The sequence below is a fragment of the Erithacus rubecula genome, assembly GCF_903797595.1.
Source record: "Erithacus rubecula genome assembly, chromosome: 5".
In the NCBI taxonomy this organism is placed as follows: Eukaryota; Metazoa; Chordata; class Aves; order Passeriformes; family Muscicapidae; genus Erithacus; species Erithacus rubecula.
Window position 1 is genome coordinate 43,929,984 of NC_136687.1, and position 19,992 is coordinate 43,949,975.

Below are 19,992 nucleotides of genomic sequence, written 5' to 3' on the forward strand. Positions count from 1 at the left end.
CCTATTGTTTTGGGGTTTTTTTCCATAGCATTATACTAAGTTGTGTGTCATAATTCTTTATATCTTTACACATACACAGAGAACATAGCAAGATATTTCAGGTTTTTTATTAGCACTAGTTTGGAAATCACAGCGTGAGTGAATTTCTTGAATTTCCAAAAACTGTTCTGTTCCATTGAATTGGTTTGTTAGGTCTTCCTTCTCAGCAGAATTCTACCTGTATTGCTGGTTTTCAGATTCAGGATCCTTAAGTAGATTCATGTAGAAAGTGGATTGTTTTGATTGAAATTTGGTAATATCCAAGTGATTATACAAAGTCAGTAGGAGAGGCAAGGAGAGTGCAAGAAACTCCTAGAGCACATGGAAACTTGGACCTCATCCATGCAAGAGGTGTGTTACACAAAGGCCCACAACATGCACAGATGGGCTGCTAAACCTGTAGGAGCAACCTGCTGATTAATAAGCCAATAGAAGAGATTTTAGGCTTCAACAGGATCCTAAACCTAAGGATTTAGTCGAAAAAATGGGAAGAGTGAAGGAGAAAGAATGAATCATCATCAGCTGAAAGCACCACCAGGCTGTGACACAGAGGTGCTCCAGAGCTTTACCACATAGTCACTGGCCAAGTTAAATGTGTGCCAGTAGCCAGAGGAGACAGGCATGCAAGAGGTGCCAAGGATATATACACACCCCAGACCACCTGAGTTAGGGGGTTCTGTATCACACGCAGGGACTGTTACCACTGATAACCCCTTGCAGTCACCGCCCCATCCCTTGTAGTTCCTTCCATGAACACCACCAGGGTGTCTTAGACTGCCTAACTATTAGGTATGTTCAGCTTCTCTATATGAAGGAGGGAAATCAGTAAAATATTTACAAAAGACAGAAAACAGAGAGCAACTGTAATAGACTAGTAAGTTTTTTGCTAAATAGGAAAATACTGTCCCTTAAGTCACATAAAAGTCTTTATGGCTTCCATGGCACTGTAAACTTGTATCCCTTTTTAGTAATACAGCCTGAGTGGCAATATTTCAGGCTAATCCACCAAATTTCAAGCTAATCCACTTGCCTCATCACAATCTAGGCCTGCTAGACCTTGACCACCTCTATCAGATTTTCCAGAATATCTTTCTCCTGTAAAGTATATATGATATTATAACCCAAAGAGTTGTTGCAGTGAGGTTTTGAGTCAGATGCTCTGCGTGGGATTGACTGTCTTGCATCTTCCACTTAAAAGGGAAGTAGTTTGCAAACACTTGGTGTCCAATGTAGACCAGGATTGAGTTCATTCCTGAAAGGAAGCACAGGTTATTCCATATGAAAGAGTGGGTATGGGCTTGCTTCAGAGCAAACTGACAGAGGTGTGCCGGACTTATTAATGAGAGTGACACCAAGATAACAGCTAATATCATTTGCCCCAAAAATGCTACACACTCTTTTCAAATGCAGTCTGAGGAGTTCTCTCCCCCAAAACATGTATTAAAAGAAATACAAATAATCTCTGTGCTAAATTGAAAATACAACCAAACCAGTATGCTACAATTATATTAATAAGGAGAATAGTAACAGTTACTGTTTTCAGGGTGGATGAGTGCCAATCAATCTGGTCAAATCTGCTGCCTTTACATACAAAAGCTGACTGCCCTTCAAAATGCTGGGGTTTCTGATAGGATGTATGATATCCTGCTGTCACTCTGCTTATTTTCCTGTCCAGACACCAGGGATCAAAGCTGCTGAAAGGTCCCCTCTGCTGTGGCTTTGCATTCTCTACTCACGTTTATTGTGTGCCCAGTGTGGTTTAAAACCACAGTGGGATACTTAGCAAAACACACTTATGTAAAAGCACAGAGATACAACCTACACAGCTGCCCAGGGAATTTAGTCTTTACATCTTCAGAAGTGGTATTACTCTACTGACAGGCCTTTGAGTTTCTCATTAGATTACACAAGTCTCAGCAGTCCCTTCCAGAACCAACTTTGAACAGCTGTGGTAGTTTGCTTGGAACTAGGCAGCTGTTCACTGGGACCTTGACTTGTTAACAAACTCAGTCATGAGGCAATAGCAGCTTTCAGCTTCACTTAAAGAATTGATTCTCCCTCTCCTATATATCTAGTCTCCAGTGTCCCAGTTCTATGCAGAGGTTTGGCTCAACTTAATCATTCCAGAATCCTTCAGGTTCAGTCTAAATCCCTGCTATTTACAGACAAAGGAAATGCAGAAAACAAAAGGATAGTATCAGCACAGAAAGCATCATAAGGAATATATCTTCTGATGTGATTTTACTGACCTGGGTATAAAAATGGAGCACCTGACCACCATTTCTTGACATCCACCAGGTAATATATCAGTAATAAGAGGATGAAGGCAAAGCAACTCATGGTTGTCACATATGATATTGACCTACAAACATTTTCAGTAGAAAAAGTAATATTTAGAGAAGTATGTGATACAGATCTCAATGTACAAAAGGTAAAACAATCTCTGAGCTGAAATAGTACTTTAACAAAATCATATAAAATGTTCCATCTCTTCACTTACCATAAGTTCTTGTTTATGGGAATAAACCCTTCTTCTTTAGAACATTTTGTCAAGATAGCAGAAATAATTCCCTGAAATAGAAAGCCAGTAACATTTATGTAACCACTGCACCATGTTTCAGAAATATTTGCATTGCATTAAAATACATGACTTATAAAGAGCCACATAACTATCAGACTTACCATTACTATACCCCAGATGATGAACCGACTCATAATTTGTTTGGGCTGGTCTTTGTAGAACAAAGTAATTTTTCCTGCCTTATAAAAAAATACAAAAAAATAATTAATGCCCATTAATGTAACTACACTTTAACAGCCAGATCTATTTTCCACCAGCTACCTATGCTAAGACAGAGACCATGAATGGGACTTCTATCAGCTAAGTGGCTGAAAGGCTCAAAATGAGGACTCTTTGTAAAGAATGGACACGCAAGGGAAAAATACGTAAATGCAACCCAATCAGCAGTACAGGTGCACCTTTTCTCCCTTTCTTACCATGTTAACTGAGGAAGAGAACAAGCATCTTTATTAGGTCAACACAACATAAGTTGAGCTCCCTCTCCCTCGGTAATGATTGCATGAAGGAACAAGACCAGAGCCAGCCCCAAGAGTTTCTCCACAACTCCCTGACCTGCCCAGAGTACATGCTTCTTTTCATACACCACTAAGCAATGTGTCCTGATAGTTCACTCCTTAGTGTCACACTTCTGTTCCAACCTCTGCCTCACAGATATTCCCAATCAATTTTTACCCAGTGCTACATGTGGTAACAATCCTTTCCTAGCACAAGAGTTCTAGTTTGATTCACAACTGGTGCACCATCAGAAAAGCCAGCAGTGCATCAAAACCACATCAGTAAGTGCCATATTTTAAATAGCTGTGAGCATTTGGTGTAGGTAACACCAATGTGAACCCATGCATCTCTCTTGTCAGGAAGGTGAGCACACAGCACATGTGCAAGATGGCTATCACTGCACGCCAAGCAGAAAATCAGCAAGGGATAGCACACCTGCAACTTTTGAAACCCTTACAATGAAGCTGTGAAGTTTGCGTGTCTCAACCTTATTTTCCAACATAGAGAGCCAGCCTACTCCCAGCATAGCCCAACCTTAAAACACCAGGTGGCTATTTTGCAAGCTTCTTGTGTCCATCCCTTACAAAAACTGAGAAAAAGTCTGTATCTAAATGCAAGGTACTGCCATGTTAGGTTCCACTTCTCTGGAACTCACCTCAGGCTAAGTCATCACGAAAGCATTGCTCTGAAAAAGGATTTGTTAGAACCAGTCTCAACCTTAAGTAAAGAAACCCAGTTGCTTCCCCACTCCCAATTTTCCTTCAAATTTCCCCATTATAGCATGCAGAAAGAAAAAGTGGTACCTGCAGTCCCAAAAATGCCATAACAATGCTATTTATGGTCCCCAGGATCCCTTCAGGATCATATGGCATTGTTGATAGGTAAGTCACCTTAGAGAGAAAACAGCTGTTACAGAGCACCCAAGCAAATCTTTCAAATCCCCTTGCACGTATCATTCCTAAGCCACTCCTGACATACTGCAAGCCAAAAACTACTTACACCTGAAGAAGGATGTTGATACATATGCTTTTCTCCAAGAAGCAAACGGTCAATGTAACCAGCTGCTCCTCCCGTGCAGTTGGGATACTTTCCAAAGTCCCCAATGCCCCCAGGACCAAGATAGCCCCTAGGACAGAGGCAGAGTTGTAGCACCAAGTGTTGTTACAGTCCAGCTGCACAGTCACTGGCCCACTGACCAAACACACTAAATGCTCAATGCTCTCCCAGGCTAGAGGCAAACATTGATGGCATTACAGTGATAAAACACTGCTGTACACAGACCTCAGGAGATTTTAATCCTCTTCTTTAAATGGAAAGGAAGAATGAAATCACCTGTATAACACCTGGTACTTTAGTGCCAAAGTAAAGAAAGCTTTTTCACATGATGAATGCTTTTTTAAAAGCTCTTCTCTTCATTCCTTCCCTATGGCTAATATGGCTACCTTCTACTCAGTAGATGAGAACCAACCTGATACATTAAGTTGTCCCAGTGCAGTCTTACCTGGGACAATCTGGCACTGGTAACAAGAAGGTCAGGCAGAGCCAAATTGTTTCTAACACCAGAATGAAAATCCACTGTGGCCAGTAGGGGAGAATATCCTGCAGAGCAGGGAACTGTCCCTCCTGCATGAGATGGAAGGAAGGGGTGTTAGCTGGCAAGTAAAAACCATGCCCTTGGGGACAACCTGTACTTCCTGGTGGGCAGTCTTGTACCCCAGATACAAGAGGGAGATCCATTACAAAACTGGGTTCTACCAGCAGACCTTTCATTTTCACAAGCAATTTCCAGACACTTAGTTACTTGGGGCAGGGAGGAGAAACAAACCAATACAAAAGCCCTTAATGTTTTTTAACCTAGAAAATGTCAAAAGGAATTTTGATTCATTTTTGAGTACAACAAAAGCCTTTTGGGAAAACAAACTCTAGAAAGGCCAAAACCTTGTATTACTTTCCCCTGCTGTGAAAAAACTTGCCAAAATGAACTGGACAAAACGCAGATTACAGGATTCAGCATAGAGATGCTGTCCCTGGGCTTCATTGGCAGTGGAAAAGTCATCAAAAGTGTCTTGGAATGCCTGTTTTTAAGGCTATCGGAATGGACTAGTGAAATCTTCAAACACAGTAAAACTAGATGTGACAAAATGCAGACAGGGACACTGAAGGGTGCAATACCCAACACTGACCCCTGCCAGGTCACACTGCACTACATATCATGTAAGATGTTACAAGTTTTCTTATAATTTCTCGTGTTCTTTTTGCCCAAACAAGAGCAAAGGCTCCCAAAGCCCTGCTCCAGTATCAGTTCAGTTGTCATCTTGCAACATAACTCACCCATGTCCCGCTATCAGGTCTGGTAAACAGGAGTTCAAGAGAAGCAACCACCAGATATGTGAATCCCAGCCTCTGGAGCACCCCTGGAATACGCAGATTATCCCAGGACACTGGAAAACATGCAAGCAATGTGACAGAGGAGCAGACACAGGCTCTTTTGTAAATACAAACAATGCTTCTTCAGGGAGAGCTGAGATCCACTCCACCTGCAGGGTACAAGGGACACCTCCACTCTGCCATCCCAATTTTCTGTACGTCATATTCCCAGGAAAGTCAAGAGACTAAGACAATCAACTAAGACAATCAACAGTGGTTGGCAATAGTCTAACAGAGAGAATTGCATCAGTGCAGAACTGAACAGCACTCCACAAGATATCATCAAACTGACACAGTTGACTCAGTTTTTGCAACAGCCCAGCCAAGGAGGCAGGAACAAGTTACAGAAATGCAAGGAAGAGAGCAAGTTCCACTCACAAGGTCCAAGGCAGTAATTGGGATTCACAACTACGATTCCCAGCAGGATTAGCACAAAACTCCTCCAGAGGATTTTTCTAAGCACTTTCCACTTGGAACTTCCCCACCTCAGCATGGAGCCCAGTGCCAATGCTATTGATGTCCCCATGATGAACACAAACCTGGAGAAGAGAGCAGATGGGAAATGGAGCTGACAGATGTCTCATAACATGTATGAGTAACAGCAAACACTAAAGCTGACAGAGCAGCCTGACAGAGATGCATGCATAGAGTGAAACTTGGCAATTTTAATTCCTCTGATTCCTAGGAATTCCCAGGCTCCTGAGCTTGCACTATAGGACACTTCTACCTTTTTCAGTGGTCAGTTGAGGCAGGGTTGTAATTGCAGTCTACTCTTTTCCAGCAACTTATATGCTACCAAAAAATTCCATTACCCAAATTAAATTAGCATCTTCAGAGCAGTCAAACACCAGCTTCAAATTTATGATTCGAATTCAGAACTGACCCACTCCTCCCCTCTAGATTAGGTTCATAGTCCAAGTCCAGCTCCCTATTCCAACAGAAACCACAGCTAGTGTATAGGCATGCTAGGGGCAGATGGGATAATTGCTTCCCCATAAGACCATTCTTATGAATGGTAGAAATACTAGCTTTATCCAAAATTTACTTGGCTCTTTTATCTATGGATACACACCAGTCCAGCTTCGATTCTTGCCAGACTGGCAGCTTTTAACACAGTGGCATGGCATTAAGCTTTTCAGAGATACTGCACTTCCCCTGGCAGGGTAGCCCTGGGCCTTGTGTGTGGGAAGGAGAAGGATGTTGGGCGCCAAAACCACTTAGCTCTTCTACTTCATAAGAGTTATGTTGTTATTTGTAGGGGTAGATTCCTATTTATTTAACACAAATTCATCCCTCCAAGTACATTTCCACTTGCAACGTTAAATATAAAGAATCACTTGATACAAAAACTATTCTTCTGGAAAACTTACCATGGAAACACCAGATCTGCCACTGTTAATCCTACAGAGAAATATGAAGGAGCACATTATTTACTTTGAACATTCCTCATATTTAACAATATTACTGTTGATTTTCTAGAGGAATTACAGGCTGCTAACGATTATTCATGTCCCAAAATCTAAAACATGTTATAAAGAAAACCTACAAAAAGCTAATCATCTTGCTTCACTGCATTTGCTACTCTTCAAGAACAGGGTCAGAACTGACTGCTTTGCCTTGGGAAAGATTTCAAGGATGGGATCCTTGCTATTCTCCACTAGGGCATTACAATGCTTGACTTCATCTCCATCAGCTTACTAATCAAGGCATTATGTTTTTACAGCACTGAGCAACATCAGCTTGACTATGGTCATTAAGCAACACAGGAAAGTTAAAGATATGGCCCTGTGTCACAAATGAAAAGGTTACACACAGACTGTGATGTGAAACCATCCTGTCACTGCATGACAAGGAGGACCATACACTGCTTTGCCCATTAACCAACAGGCAGATGCCTTGCTGAAGCAAACCAGCACAGCATCCCAGCCTTCAGCTGAGCAACAGCTCATTGCAGCAGCTGCATTTCTAGACACTGCTGCAATTAAAACCCAGATCTCAATTGTACTTTACCATTCCAACTCTCGTGTTTGAAGAACCAGTATTTTCCTCCTCCATAGTTAACAAACACCATAATTACAAGAGAGAGCCTAAAAAGACAACAAAATCACAAAGCACCTCATGTTGATGAAATCCATACTTATGCATATGAAGTTAATGATTATTACTCCCACTAATGCATTTCTAACTCTGCGATTTGAATTTATTTTATTTTTAAAGCAAGATTTCCAAGGTTTCCAGCTTTACCAACCAGTTAGCCGTATTTCAAAAATCATGGCTGGTGGTGAACCAAGGCCAGCTCCTTTGCATAGCATTTTCTCTCTGAACATGTCGCTCTTTTACACTCTCTGCCACAACTAACATTTCCTTCAATTAGAACAATTACAAAGTATTTTGGAAAATCTGAGAATTAAAATCTTGATTAACTTCCAAATAAAACAGACCACCTTGAACTGTCCATCTGCTATACACTGCCAGGCACTGTCAAACCACCACTGGAAAAATCTCATTCCGCTTGGCAAAGCTGCTTTTGAGCAAGCTCTGAGCTCACCCTCGGAAGGTGTCAAGGGAACGCAGCCGCCGCCGAGGCCCCGTGCTCCACGACTGCGGGGGCGGATCACAGTTAACGGAGTCTGTGGTGTTCGGGGATCCGAGCTCCTGCGGGAACAAACCACACACATCAACAGCAAGTCAGCAGCTGCACCAGCTGACTAGGGAACAAAGGACAGCAAACGGAGAAGCTTCTCACACACTGTCTTTATTCTCCCTGTCTTCCTTTTGTCTACTTCTAACCTCTTCCTGGCTTCACCCCATTGCAATAATGTTTGCAGATGCTCCAGACTCTACCTTTGACCGAGCAGAAACAACAATGCAGTGAAATGAGCCTGTGCTTGAGACTCATCAGAGTTGGGTCTCCTCCATATAAGCCAGAGAATTGCTAACACTTTGAATACTGCTTTACAACATCTCTCAAATAGGACCCATCCTAACCCATCAGCACTTGTCTGACACCATGGAGAGACTGTTTTGAGAGCTAAACCAATGGAAAATTAATCCTTTTAAACACAGGAGTGGCTTCTTTGCAACTGAGTTCCCTAAACCACTCTGATCAGACCCAGTAACAGCATAAAGGAGGAGACATCACTATATCCCAGTGATAGAGATGAGCTACAAGAACTGCTGTAGAGCTCTACTTCCAGTCCTTTGATTCTAGACAGGTTTATTCTTAGATATGAGGCCCAGACTAGTGATGAACTATCTGCATTCTAGTATGAAAAAAGGATCACACAGCAATGCCAGTTCTAGGGGTGCCACAGAAATTCTGACTGCATTTTTTTTGCTAAAATTCCTGCTGTGCTGGAGGCAGCCATGAAGACTGAGATTTCTCGTACACTGACTATGTCAGAAAGGGACAGTATTTTCACCAACACATTTGTTTCAAGGGAACTAAAGAAAACATAAAGCTCTATGTTCAAAACTTGCAAGAGCGTTACAAGGAATCCACTATACTTGCATGGATTTTAGTATGGATTCCAGTCTAGCACTCTCCATTGACATAAAATTGCCTATCTGACATCAATACAAGAGGGAACACACACAAGGAGAAGATGATAAGTAATACACAAGATGTACAGATAGTGTATGTTTCTCAGACATGAAAACACTACAGAATATAAACTAAACATAACTGTAGTCACTCACAGAGTTAATCATACGATCAGTTGCTCTGGGATTCAGTTTCTTGTAAACCCAGTTTCTGACTGGATCAATTCTGAAAATGAGTAACAGTTTAAAACACAAAACAAAGCCAAAAGTACTTTATAGTTAATTTCATCTTAATAGAAGCTATTTAGCAGCATAAAACAGAAGTTTGGACAGTTCCTACTCGTTTTTACAGCTCACATAGGTAATGCTGAGATCCAGCTAGGATCTCAGTTAAGTCCAGCTGTGGAAATACACTGGCATAAGCTCATGTTTGGGGGTTTTATTCTCAGGTTGCTTACAGGCAAGGATGAGGTACACCATTCAGTAAAGGGTAGAAGGTTGCATTTGTTACCCGCACTTTGGTCCCACTGCCTTGGATTACTGATCCAGAACTAGACAAGGAACAAGGGACATGAGGGTGCAGCAGGGCGTGTATGAGCTTACAGTGAACATCAGCTGTTCTGCACACAAACTACCAAGGCTGCAAGATATCCCTCGACTGAAATTGCCACAGTCTGCATTTCTTGCCACATGTGCCACAACGATGGCACCTGATAACAGGATCTGATCTCCAAATAGGGCCACAAGTGGGACTCCAAAGCATTACCACTCTGAGATATGTGATCTTAAACTGGCATGTGCAAGGAGGAAGTTCACTTACTTCATTAGAAGGCGCCCAGCAATTAGGATAGCAAGGATCCCCATGTAAACCAGGAAAGCAAAGAGAATAGCTGCAAGAGAAGAACACAACTCTGTGAATGATCTAACAAAACCATTCAGCCACGTGGGCTTGGCCAAGCGAGACAAAAACATGACACAAAGCCCAACTCACTGATCATACTACCTTCCCCATGCAATATGCATCCCAGAGAAAATAAAAACCCTCAGCAAACACCCCAAACTACCCAACACAAATGCAGGCTGGTTTTAAAGTGCAGCTCAGCGACTCCAGATCTTGGCATACAAAGAGCAAAATAAAACCTCATTGCATCATAAGACACTAGTGAGAGAAGAGCTGACGTGATGCAATACATTCTGAAGAAGAAAACAGAGATTTAAAAACAGCCTCAACATAACAAGATGGGGAAAGGGCAATACACCTAATTAGCAAGGATAAAGAATTTTTCTTTAGTTAGGAAACTGGAAGGACTGAAGAATAATGTAATTCGAAGGAAAAGAATGGAACAGATATAGACAAGAGTTTGAAACAGTCCTGGATAAGAGATGAACAAAAAAGAAAAACTATCAGGTTTTAAATTAAAAGTGCAACAACAAACAAAAATCCAAACACTTTGTGAATTATTTTCCATTTTGTGAGAGAAGATAGAGCAAAGAAGAGGTAGGATTCTCTGTATATACATAAACATGCAGGGAACTAAAATCTCCCTCCAGACACATACCCACTGATTCTTCTGTACTAATGTCTGCTGCAAAAATGTTGTAGGCAGACAGTACATCATGTGCAGAGGCCTGATCCTGGTCAGGACCTCAAGATGGGTGTATAAAACATAAGGAGGCAAGGATGTTGAGAAAGAAGAGGAGCAAGCCCATGACAGCTCTTCAGCACAACATGAGTGGCTGCACAGGCTTCTCAGGAAGCTGGTTCTGCTGGGAGACATGCGCATTGCAGAATGAAAGGGAAAAACAGAGCTCTACATACGGAGGTAGCTGTTGATAGGGCCTTCGTTGATGATTAGGTCACAAGAAACAGTTTGGGTACTTGTACTTAGGGTCTTTACCACAAGGGAATAATTGCCAAACTCTCCAAAGTGATACTGAATCCTGCAAATGATAAAGGAAACAAAACTCGGTGAGCCACTGCCAGTACATGCAGGTACCACCGCAGCACTCAGCGGGGCTGTAAGCCTGAATGCTTTAGGAAAGGCAAGCCAAAAACGGGCCAACACTGCAACCGTGCGTGGAACATTCCTCTTCCAAGCATTACCCTCCCTGGCCCAACACCAATTGTTTACCACATATGGATCATTTGTCTTCTTGAACTAGAGAATGCCTGCAAGAGAAACCAGGTGCTTGTACATGCTGCCTCAGTGAACACTGGTTTGGCTCCTGCTTGCATCTAGATCCTTTCAGAATAATTCCAAAGTACACTGTTGTTACAGCAGTGGGGTGAAGACCGAGGTCTAGGTGTGAACAGGTGGGAAAAAGGAGGCGATGAGCAGGCAACGAAGACGCGCGTGGCTCAAAGGGAAAAAACAAAAACTAACAACAAACCAAACCAACACAAATATAGGATAGAGTCATTCATGTATTCCCTGGGGACTGGGCCACCTACTTGCAGAGATCTCTGTCACCCACAGAGCTGTTGAGCAGCAGGGTGAGTGGATGCTGGGTATCAACCATTACAGACGCCGTGCCTGGTTTTCTCAGGCTCTCGTTGCTTGGTGGGACAAACGCCAGGAACTGATACAAGCACTGTGGAAGAAGAGGGTGAAGGGAGTTCATTAGTGCCAAAGGAGAGTGAAAGGAGGTTCGGCCTTTCACGGTGGCAAAGACAAGGAAAGATGCCACGGGGTTGGAGCATCTCCTGCTGCGGGAGTTCCCTGCGTGCTGCTCCAAGGTAAAACCGAAGCGAAGCGACCTGACGAAGCCGCGGGGAGAGCCGGAGAAGCCGAGCAGCCCCGCCGCGGGCCGGGCTGTCAGGAGCGGGGGCCGGCGGTGACCCCCGCCCGGCACAGCCCCTCACCTGGTGGCAGGAGCCGGAGCGGGCGGCGAGGTTCAGGCCCGGGGCGGGCAGCTCATTGCGGATGAGCAGCAGAGCCTGGTCCATGCGCCCCGACCGCCGCCGCTCCGCTGCCGCCCCGCCGCGGGGCCCGGGCGTGCCCCATCCGTCGGGCGGCGAGAGCCCGGGCGCCATCAGCAGCGCGCCCAGCGCCGCCGCCACGGCCGCCGCCAGCGCCACGGCCGCCGCCAGCCCCGCCGCCGCCATCGCGCCGCGCTCCGCCCCGGGGCGGGGCCGCCGCCGCCGCCGCCTCGCGCGGCCGCGCTTCCCGGTGTTTTCCGGGGTCAGGCGTCCCTGCCCCGCCGCCCGCAGCTCGGGCCCGCGTGCGCGGAAACGCGGAGGAATGAGCGGCGCGGCGAGCGTCGAGCTCGCAGCCGCCCTTAATACGTCCCGCTGCCAGCGTGGCCTCTCGTAGGCTGCACGTCCGGACCGCGGTGTCCGCGGGACGGCTGGGTAGCCGGTTCTGAAAAAGCCGTGCAGGCGTTCATCCCCGGGCTGGAAAGAGGGTCCTGCTTAGCCTCCGTCTTTCACGGAGGATGCGGAAGGCACGGCCATGGAAAAGAAACCGCATTTCGTTAGGAGGGAGTTTCTTCCCAGAGAGGTGCCATCCATCTCACTGGCGTTACTGCTTGCGGCCGTCCTGCTCCTTAATGCCCTCCTCTACCTCTACCTGAACAAGTTTTACATCTCTCTGGGACGTGCCGAAACGGACCATGGCCTCTGCCCTTTTGGGCATTTCAAATTCGGAGCGGTGAAGAATTGTTCCCCGTGGCTTTCCTGCGAGGCCATAAATAGGGAAGTCAGGAAACTCAAGTGTGTTGGCGAAGGTGCTGTGAAAAAGGTGAGTTTGGATTTCCTTTCTTCTCTCCTCTAGATAAAGAGCTTTCACAGTTTGCTGGCTAATTCATGCCAGCACTGCTGTTATGATTATCCTCTCAGCAGCTAATTACTGTAGGCATCCAGAACCATATGGCTACTGATAAGGTGAACACAGCAGGTACGAGAGCATGACTTGGGCCACCTCTCTGACACCAAACGACATCCAGCAACACAACCAAAATCACAGATTAGTACAATCATGGCAGAGTAAGACTGGCTTTGGGTGATATAAAATAACTTAATTCATATGCGTTGTCCATTCCAAAGAAAACTTAGGAAATTGTGATGTAACTATGGCATCAGAAAGGGCTTGCTGTGACAGGTACATGGCTCTACCTAAAGCTGACTGTGCCTGGTGACTGTAATCTGCCATTGTGACTAACCAGTCACAGGAAGAGGTCAGCAGCATCTGGTAGCAGTTCACAGAAGGCTCCCCATGTGCCTTATGTGTTTCTTGTGTGTTCTCAGGTCTTCCTTTCTGAGTGGAAGGAAAAAAAAGTGGTCCTTTCACAGCTTGCCAACTCAGAGCTGAAGGAGGACTTTCTCCATGGATTGAAGATGCTGAAGGCCCTTCAGAGCAAGCATGTTGTCCGGCTGCTTGGCTACTGTGAGCAGCAGTTCACAATCCTCACCGAGTACCATCCTCTTGGTTCACTGAGAGGCCTGAATGAAACTCTCCACATTCCTAAATACAAGAGCATGAACACCTGGCATCGCAGGCTGCTGCTTGCTATAGACTATGTGAGTGTCATTCGGTACCTGCACAGCAGCCCCCTGGGCACCTTAGTGATGTGTGACTCGAATGACCTGGACAAGGTTCTCTCCCAGTATCTCCTAACAAGTGACTTTCATGTTCTGGTTAATGATTTGGACGCTTTGCCTCTTGTGAACAGGAGTGCTGGCAGGCTGGTGAAGTGTGGTCACAGGGAGCTCCAGGGTGAGTTTGTAGCTCCTGAGCAGCGTTGGCCCTATGGAGATGATGTGCCATTTGAAGATGACCTCATGCCTCCCTATGATGAGAAAACAGACATCTGGAAAATCCCAGATGTCTCCAATTTTTTCTTGGGCCATGTTGAAGGAAGTGACATTGTACGACTACATCTGTTTGACATCCATGCAGCGTGCAAGAAGAAGGACCCAGCAGAACGGCCCTCTGCCCAAGAGGTCTTAGACACCTACAGGAAAGTTTTAACTCTGCTTATTCAGGAGGCAGCTATGCCAGGTACTAGAGAAATGTTATAGTGAATCACAAGGCAAACAACATACTGATGTTTTAATTTGATGTCCTTCCTATTTATGTAGCTTGCCTGATGGACAAAACCTCTGTCCCCAAAACTGAAGAAGAGAACAACTGAACTTGTACCTCTTGATTAAAAAAAAAAAAAAAAACCAACAAACAAACCCAATCCAAGAGCTTTCAAGCTTTCCATTGGCATGTTTAATCTACCACTGGAAGAGGAGGAGGGAGAGAAATTAAGTTGTGTGAGTGCAGGGGAAATTTGTTCCTTAATAAATGGTAAATTTTCATTTGCAACATTTACACAAAAAAATCTAAAAAATTACAGAAAACTGGCTAAAAAATATTAGTCTACCTTAACTTGTTAGCAGAGAACTGGAGAGCAGAGACCACAGCATGCGCCCCCCCAAGCTTTATGCCGATTGCTGTGGCTTTGGCCTATGTTGTATCCACAAAATGCTCCTCTACTTTCCCATGTAGTAAAAGCAGTGGTCACTTAGAAAGGAATACCCTGTTTAACTTCAGATTTTGGTGAGCCCCAGTGCCAGAGCTGCAGTGGCAGCCTCTACCTGCTGTCTGGGGCATAGGTTATTTTTGGAGCCATAATGGCAATTGCTCTATGAGCCCTTAGCAAGTGTGTGGCCACTTTTGGAAGCAAGAAGATGATGCAGATTCTGAAGTCTGCTTACATCACAGGTTCTTGGTTTTCAGGCCTTTGTCTGGTGGTGTTTTCAGATGAGCTCTTTAGAGATGAAGCTGTCGAATGCAAGTCTCTGGCTCCTCTGTAATCCACAGAAAGGCTAAACACTTTGGAAGAGAGCTGAGGTGTGTCTTTTTTTTTTTCATTTGCTTATCCTTGCTTAGTGTCATCATAATTTGATGGAAAGAAGGATAACCACTGAAAGAGAATGTGACTTCCACAGCAATGAGCATTAAACACAAGCATTGGAAAAGAAAATTCCTGTATTCAGAGCATACAACTGTATTTGGTCTGAATTCAAAGTTCACTAAGCATAGAGGAAAGCTGTGAAAAAGTAGCCTTCTTTGGTGTGCTAGGAGAAAGCTTGAGGTAACCTGTAACAGCCTGGTACCAACAGCTGGAGATGAAGAACAATGAGCCTTAATCCAGCAATAGGCTCTGTTTGGTGGGACTGGGATCCAGGATGTAGTTGTCTTGGGGAAAAAAACAGGAATAATATGAATGGGAAACTTGGACTCCACCATTGTCCGCCTGAGGACTTTCTGTGCTGGGACTCAATCTTTGAAAGACCTAAGAGACAACTTCCATGTTTTGACCCGAGAGGTGATTTGCAAGCAGAGATGTGCACTGTCCTTTTTGCTCTTTTTTGAACAGTTTGGTTCTGTTCTTTTCTGTGCTGCTGTTCATTTTCACATAAACCAGCCATGTTCTGACTGCAGAGATCATGCAGTCATTTCATATGTAAAATGTTCAAATCCTGGTATCAGAATTTTATTATAAATGGGAAAAAAATTCTGCAAATTAGTAAATTCAATCCTGATATCATACAATGCTACCAGGAACCCTTTAAAAGCTGCTGATTATGCCTTTCCCTCTGGCCAGTCTGTTTTCTTAAGTTAGACTTTTCCCATTTTTCACTTATCCATTCCTTCCTTGCAGTTTTCCTGCTCAGGTTGTCAGGAGACAAACCTCAGAAATCCAGGTTTCCAAAAGATGGCAGTGATTGTGGATATGCTTCAGGTTTGTTTTGGACTTTGATTCAAAACACCTAAAAGAAGCAGGTTGTAAATGCACCATCCAGTCCATGAACTCTTGACTTGTTATTATTAGGGTTAGATTTCTATAGTTCCAGCATGAATACAGGAAGTGCAACAGTTGGAAAAGTCTCCTGTTACAGCTCCTTGAAGCCAGGGGCAAGGCTTTAAAGGGCCAAGAGTCAAACCTCTTACATGTTTCTCCCACAATAACTTTTGTTAGCCATCATGTACACTTGAAAGGGAAATCTTCATCTCATGGCTGTAAATAACCATCCCATGAGGGGTTTAGGTAGCAAGGACAGACATCTTGTGCTGGTCTTTCTTGGTTAAGGCAAGCTTCTGCTGGGATTCTTGCCCTGTTGTGTACTGCACCTTGCAAACAGCCATATTAATTTCAGAGAGCAAAAAGGGAAAAATTCTGGTTCAGAATAATTATCTTGCCATGGAGATGATTCTCTGTTCCTGCATGAAATAGTTATAAATTTTTTAAGAAAAGGTGTCTCCCTAAACATTCACCCTGAGCAGTGGCTTCTCCATGAATCTTTTCTATTCCCTCTTCTGCAGCTTGTTTGTTGTCCAGCATTGTATTTCAATAGGAATAAATCAGATTTGTTCTGAATACAGCATTATGCAGCTGCAGTTTCTCTTTTGGGGTGTTGTTTCTGTCTGTGAGGAAACGCTAGATGGCAGCATGAAGGCCAGTTTAGTGTTAGTTATTAGCAGCTGCCTCTGAAGCCCAGACATAGCCAGAATCTGGCCTTGCAGACAGTATTTTCCTAGCAAGCTTCCGTAAACCCCTTAAAGATCTCATTGTGTTTGCTTTAGTGAGTCTGAAGGAACAAGACAGAGATATAGGGGCTGACCTATTAACCTCAAATGCCACTGTCCATTGCTTATGGTCATTGTGTACTTCACTGTCCATTTCTATCTTAACCTGGTGAGACCAAAACCAAGTTTGTGTGTCACCTCCTTCCAGTCTTTCAGTAAAATCAGATGTTAGTACCCCATGCATCTTTCTATTCTTTTCTGCTAGCTCCTTCTGCAATCTCAAGATTGCATGAATCCAGTTCTTCCCACATTTCCAGCTTCTTTTCCCTTAAAGGGAAGAGGCAAGACATCACAGAGAGGGGAAAGAGAGGCAGGACAGCCCTACATGCAGTAGTTTTCCCTCTTTCCACTCTCTTTTCTGGGCATTTCAGTCTTTGCCACCAATCACAGCCTTTGATAAACATCCAGGGACCTTGCTGCCTCAGTACAAGCAGCTCTTGTCTGTCTAGTGGAAAACATCAACAGATGCAGGGCAGGAAGAGGTCTGTTCACAGCTGGGAGCCTGCAAGTCCCTCTCTGCTCACCCACTCCCCAGCCAGCTCTAGACCAGTGGACATGACTCTTGTTCTAAGACCTCTGCCACAGTTCTGCCTAACCTCAACAACAGCTGCTGGTTCTTATCTCAAGCTCAGGTCGAGTGTCCCACATTCCCTATCCTTTCTCACAAAAGATGCTTCTCTGGGGATGGGCATTGCCATATTTCTTACTGTATTATTGTTCTTCCATCCCAAAAGTCCAGTCAAAGAGATTGCACAAATATGCAGTAGGACAGCTGCTGATGCTTATTTCCTTCAGAAAACTTCAGAGCTGGTTCCCCAAACCACACATTGCTGAGGCAGATATGAGCCCAATTATTCTATGGCATTTGTTTACTGTTGTTGGGGGTTGGTTTTTCCTTTCCTTTTTCCCTGTGGAGTTTTTTCCCATTGACATGCTAAGAAGAACTGATGGCTAGGTCCTTGAGACTGGGCGGGGGGGGGGGGGGGGGGAGAGGGGCGTGGGAAGGGGTAAGGTTGGGGGGGGGTGAAGGGAGGGGGAACATCCCTGGATTTTTGGGAGTTCTTCTCAGAGTGGGGGGAGGCCCGGACACCGTGAAATTAGAAACAGGTAGAAGCAGAGTGGGGAGCAGTTGCTCTCTCTTGCTCGCTCTTGGCTTTGGAGGAGGAAGATCGCTGTTATGACCAGCATCCTAATGCGGGGGGCTGCCTCTTCCTCTGCTGCTGGACCCCCACACCCCGGGCCTGCTAGGATGCACTCCCGCTTTCAGCTTGCTGTTTCCAAGCGTCCTGTCTCGCTCCTCCATCCCTTCCCATCTGGGACACAGCCGCCGTCACCACAGCGCCCCCTGCAGGCGCGGGGGGATCATCGCACCCGCCCTGCCCGCCGGGAGCCACCGGCGCTCCCTGCCGGCTGTGACGGGAACTGCACCAAAGGGGAAAGGGCCCGCGGCCAAGAGGACGGAACTGGTCACTGGCTCAATTTGTTATTAATTCCATCGTTGTTGTTTTGTTTGCCTTGTTATACATACTAGTAAAGAACTGTTATTCCTATCCCCCTATCTTTGCCTGATATCCCCTTAATTTCAAAATTAGACTAATTCGGGAGGGGGGGGTTTTACTTTCTCCATTTTCAAGGGAGGGCCCTGCTTTTCCCTAGCAAACACCTGTCTTTCAAACCAGGACATCATCAAGATGAAGGCCTGGGTCTGGACCCTTTCCCTTTTGCTGAGGTTACCCTTCCTTTTGGGCAATGCCTTCCCTGCCATCCCCCAGCAGTCCCCCAGCATATTTCACCCACCCCCATCCACCCAGCTGCTAGGCAAAGAACTAAAGCAGAAGCTGTTTCCCAGACTCAAGAAATAGCACCCGGTTCCCAGAGTGAAGTCTGCTGCGACATTGCTGTGCTAGCAGTGGAGGAGACACTTAGGGTTGAGTCTGGCTGCAGGTGTCAACTGTGTCCGGGCCCACAACTGGTATGGTGCACTCTATCCTTGGGCCAGTGCTGTAGCCAAAGCAAATTCCCAGTGGATTTCCGACTAAAGTTTAGTCCTTACCAGTTAGGTTTGTACCGCAGGTTACAGAGTGGAAACTCCCTGTCTCAAAGCAGAGTCCCGGATTCAGTTCAAACCCACTGCTCCTTTCATTTTCTCCTTGGAGCCATCAAGTAATAGCACTGTCAAGGTTATGCTGTTTTCCTTTCCAGATTGCCTGCTGGCTGCATGCTTCTGGGAGGGTCAACTCTGATGGACCATTTCCCATTTTGTGCTATGGATTTCAGACTACATCCAAAGCACTCCTATAACACTAAATCCTGTAGGGGTGAGCAGCCTATATGGCAGCTCATCTCTATGTTTGACACCATCAGACATAAAAAGTAGCACATGAATATCTGCACCAGCTGTTGTGTAGGTCTGAGTAAATGTGGAGGAAATTAAATGTATTTAATTCTATTTAATGTATTTAATTAAACATTTGTTTGATTTTTTTTAAGGATCGGTTGAAAATTTGTGTGTTACTCTGTATTTAATAGAGTGGTAACTTTGAAATGTATCTGAAGTTTAAAATACCACACAAAGTTTTTGAAATCCCATCACAAGCTCTAAAATAATATTTTCCTTTGGTGCCACATAAACAAAACATCAGATCATTATCTTTGTGAAACAGAGGCAGTGTTGTTTGCCAAATATAATTTGTGAGCTATTTGGCAGAATATGCAACTGTAAACTGATTCTATCATTATGACTGTAACGTCTTACCAACAGTCAGGAGACCCTGGGAACAAGAAAAAAGTGGTTCTCAAGTTCTTCTAGAGTGATATAATGTGTATATTTGTAGAGTCCAACCAAATAAATTATATGCTAGATGGTATTTTTTAAAAAGGAAAAGGATTTTGTGGTTTTATTTTAATTGAGGCACTGTATACTTGAGACAACCACACGATTTCAAATAATTGTCAGTCTCTATTCAGAAGTCTATAATCCAGTATTTATCAGGATTAAATGGTGTATATATTTACATTGCAGTGATATTTATGCATCAGCAATTTTTGATTCTGTTTGGCTCTGGGTAACTCAAAGTGCATTAAATATTATATATTTTTATATAGACACACACACACAAACACACACACACACACACACATACACACACACAGATTGTTTGGCCATAATTTTTGAAAGACCAAGATTACTGTTCCAACATTCACATTTTGGATATGAAGTAACTGGATTTTCAAAACTGACAACATTCAGTAGCTCTCAGCCAAATTTCTAGTAGTTGGATGCTAATTACTTTTGGAAAGTGAATTCTTTCCCTGTAGAGCTGGAAG

General features: G+C 44.3%; 2 protein-coding genes across 2 annotated transcripts; one reads left to right on the plus strand and one right to left on the minus strand.

Moving 5' to 3' along the window:
- Positions 1 to 87: 87 nt before the first annotated feature.
- Positions 88 to 12,232, minus strand: HGSNAT (heparan-alpha-glucosaminide N-acetyltransferase). The gene is made up of 17 exons (XM_079306186.1): positions 11,949 to 12,232; positions 11,538 to 11,677; positions 10,905 to 11,026; positions 9,906 to 9,975; positions 9,242 to 9,311; positions 8,091 to 8,197; positions 7,553 to 7,629; positions 6,913 to 6,943; positions 5,921 to 6,081; positions 5,447 to 5,556; positions 4,617 to 4,738; positions 4,115 to 4,241; positions 3,919 to 4,005; positions 2,722 to 2,799; positions 2,540 to 2,610; positions 2,289 to 2,401; positions 88 to 1,291 (listed from the first exon to the last, which is right to left on the minus strand). The coding sequence occupies exons 1-17, from the start codon at positions 12,189 to 12,191 to the stop codon at positions 1,110 to 1,112; spliced, it is 1,911 nt and encodes a 636-aa protein (XP_079162312.1). The 5' UTR covers positions 12,192 to 12,232; the 3' UTR covers positions 88 to 1,109.
- Positions 12,233 to 12,494: 262 nt separating this feature from the next.
- POMK (protein O-mannose kinase) lies at positions 12,495 to 15,041 on the plus strand. Its single transcript, XM_079306187.1, has 2 exons — positions 12,495 to 12,825; positions 13,332 to 15,041. Exons 1-2 carry the CDS (start codon positions 12,538 to 12,540, stop codon positions 14,103 to 14,105), a joined length of 1,062 nt encoding a protein of 353 aa, XP_079162313.1. The 5' UTR covers positions 12,495 to 12,537; the 3' UTR covers positions 14,106 to 15,041.
- Positions 15,042 to 19,992: the final 4,951 nt, after the last annotated feature.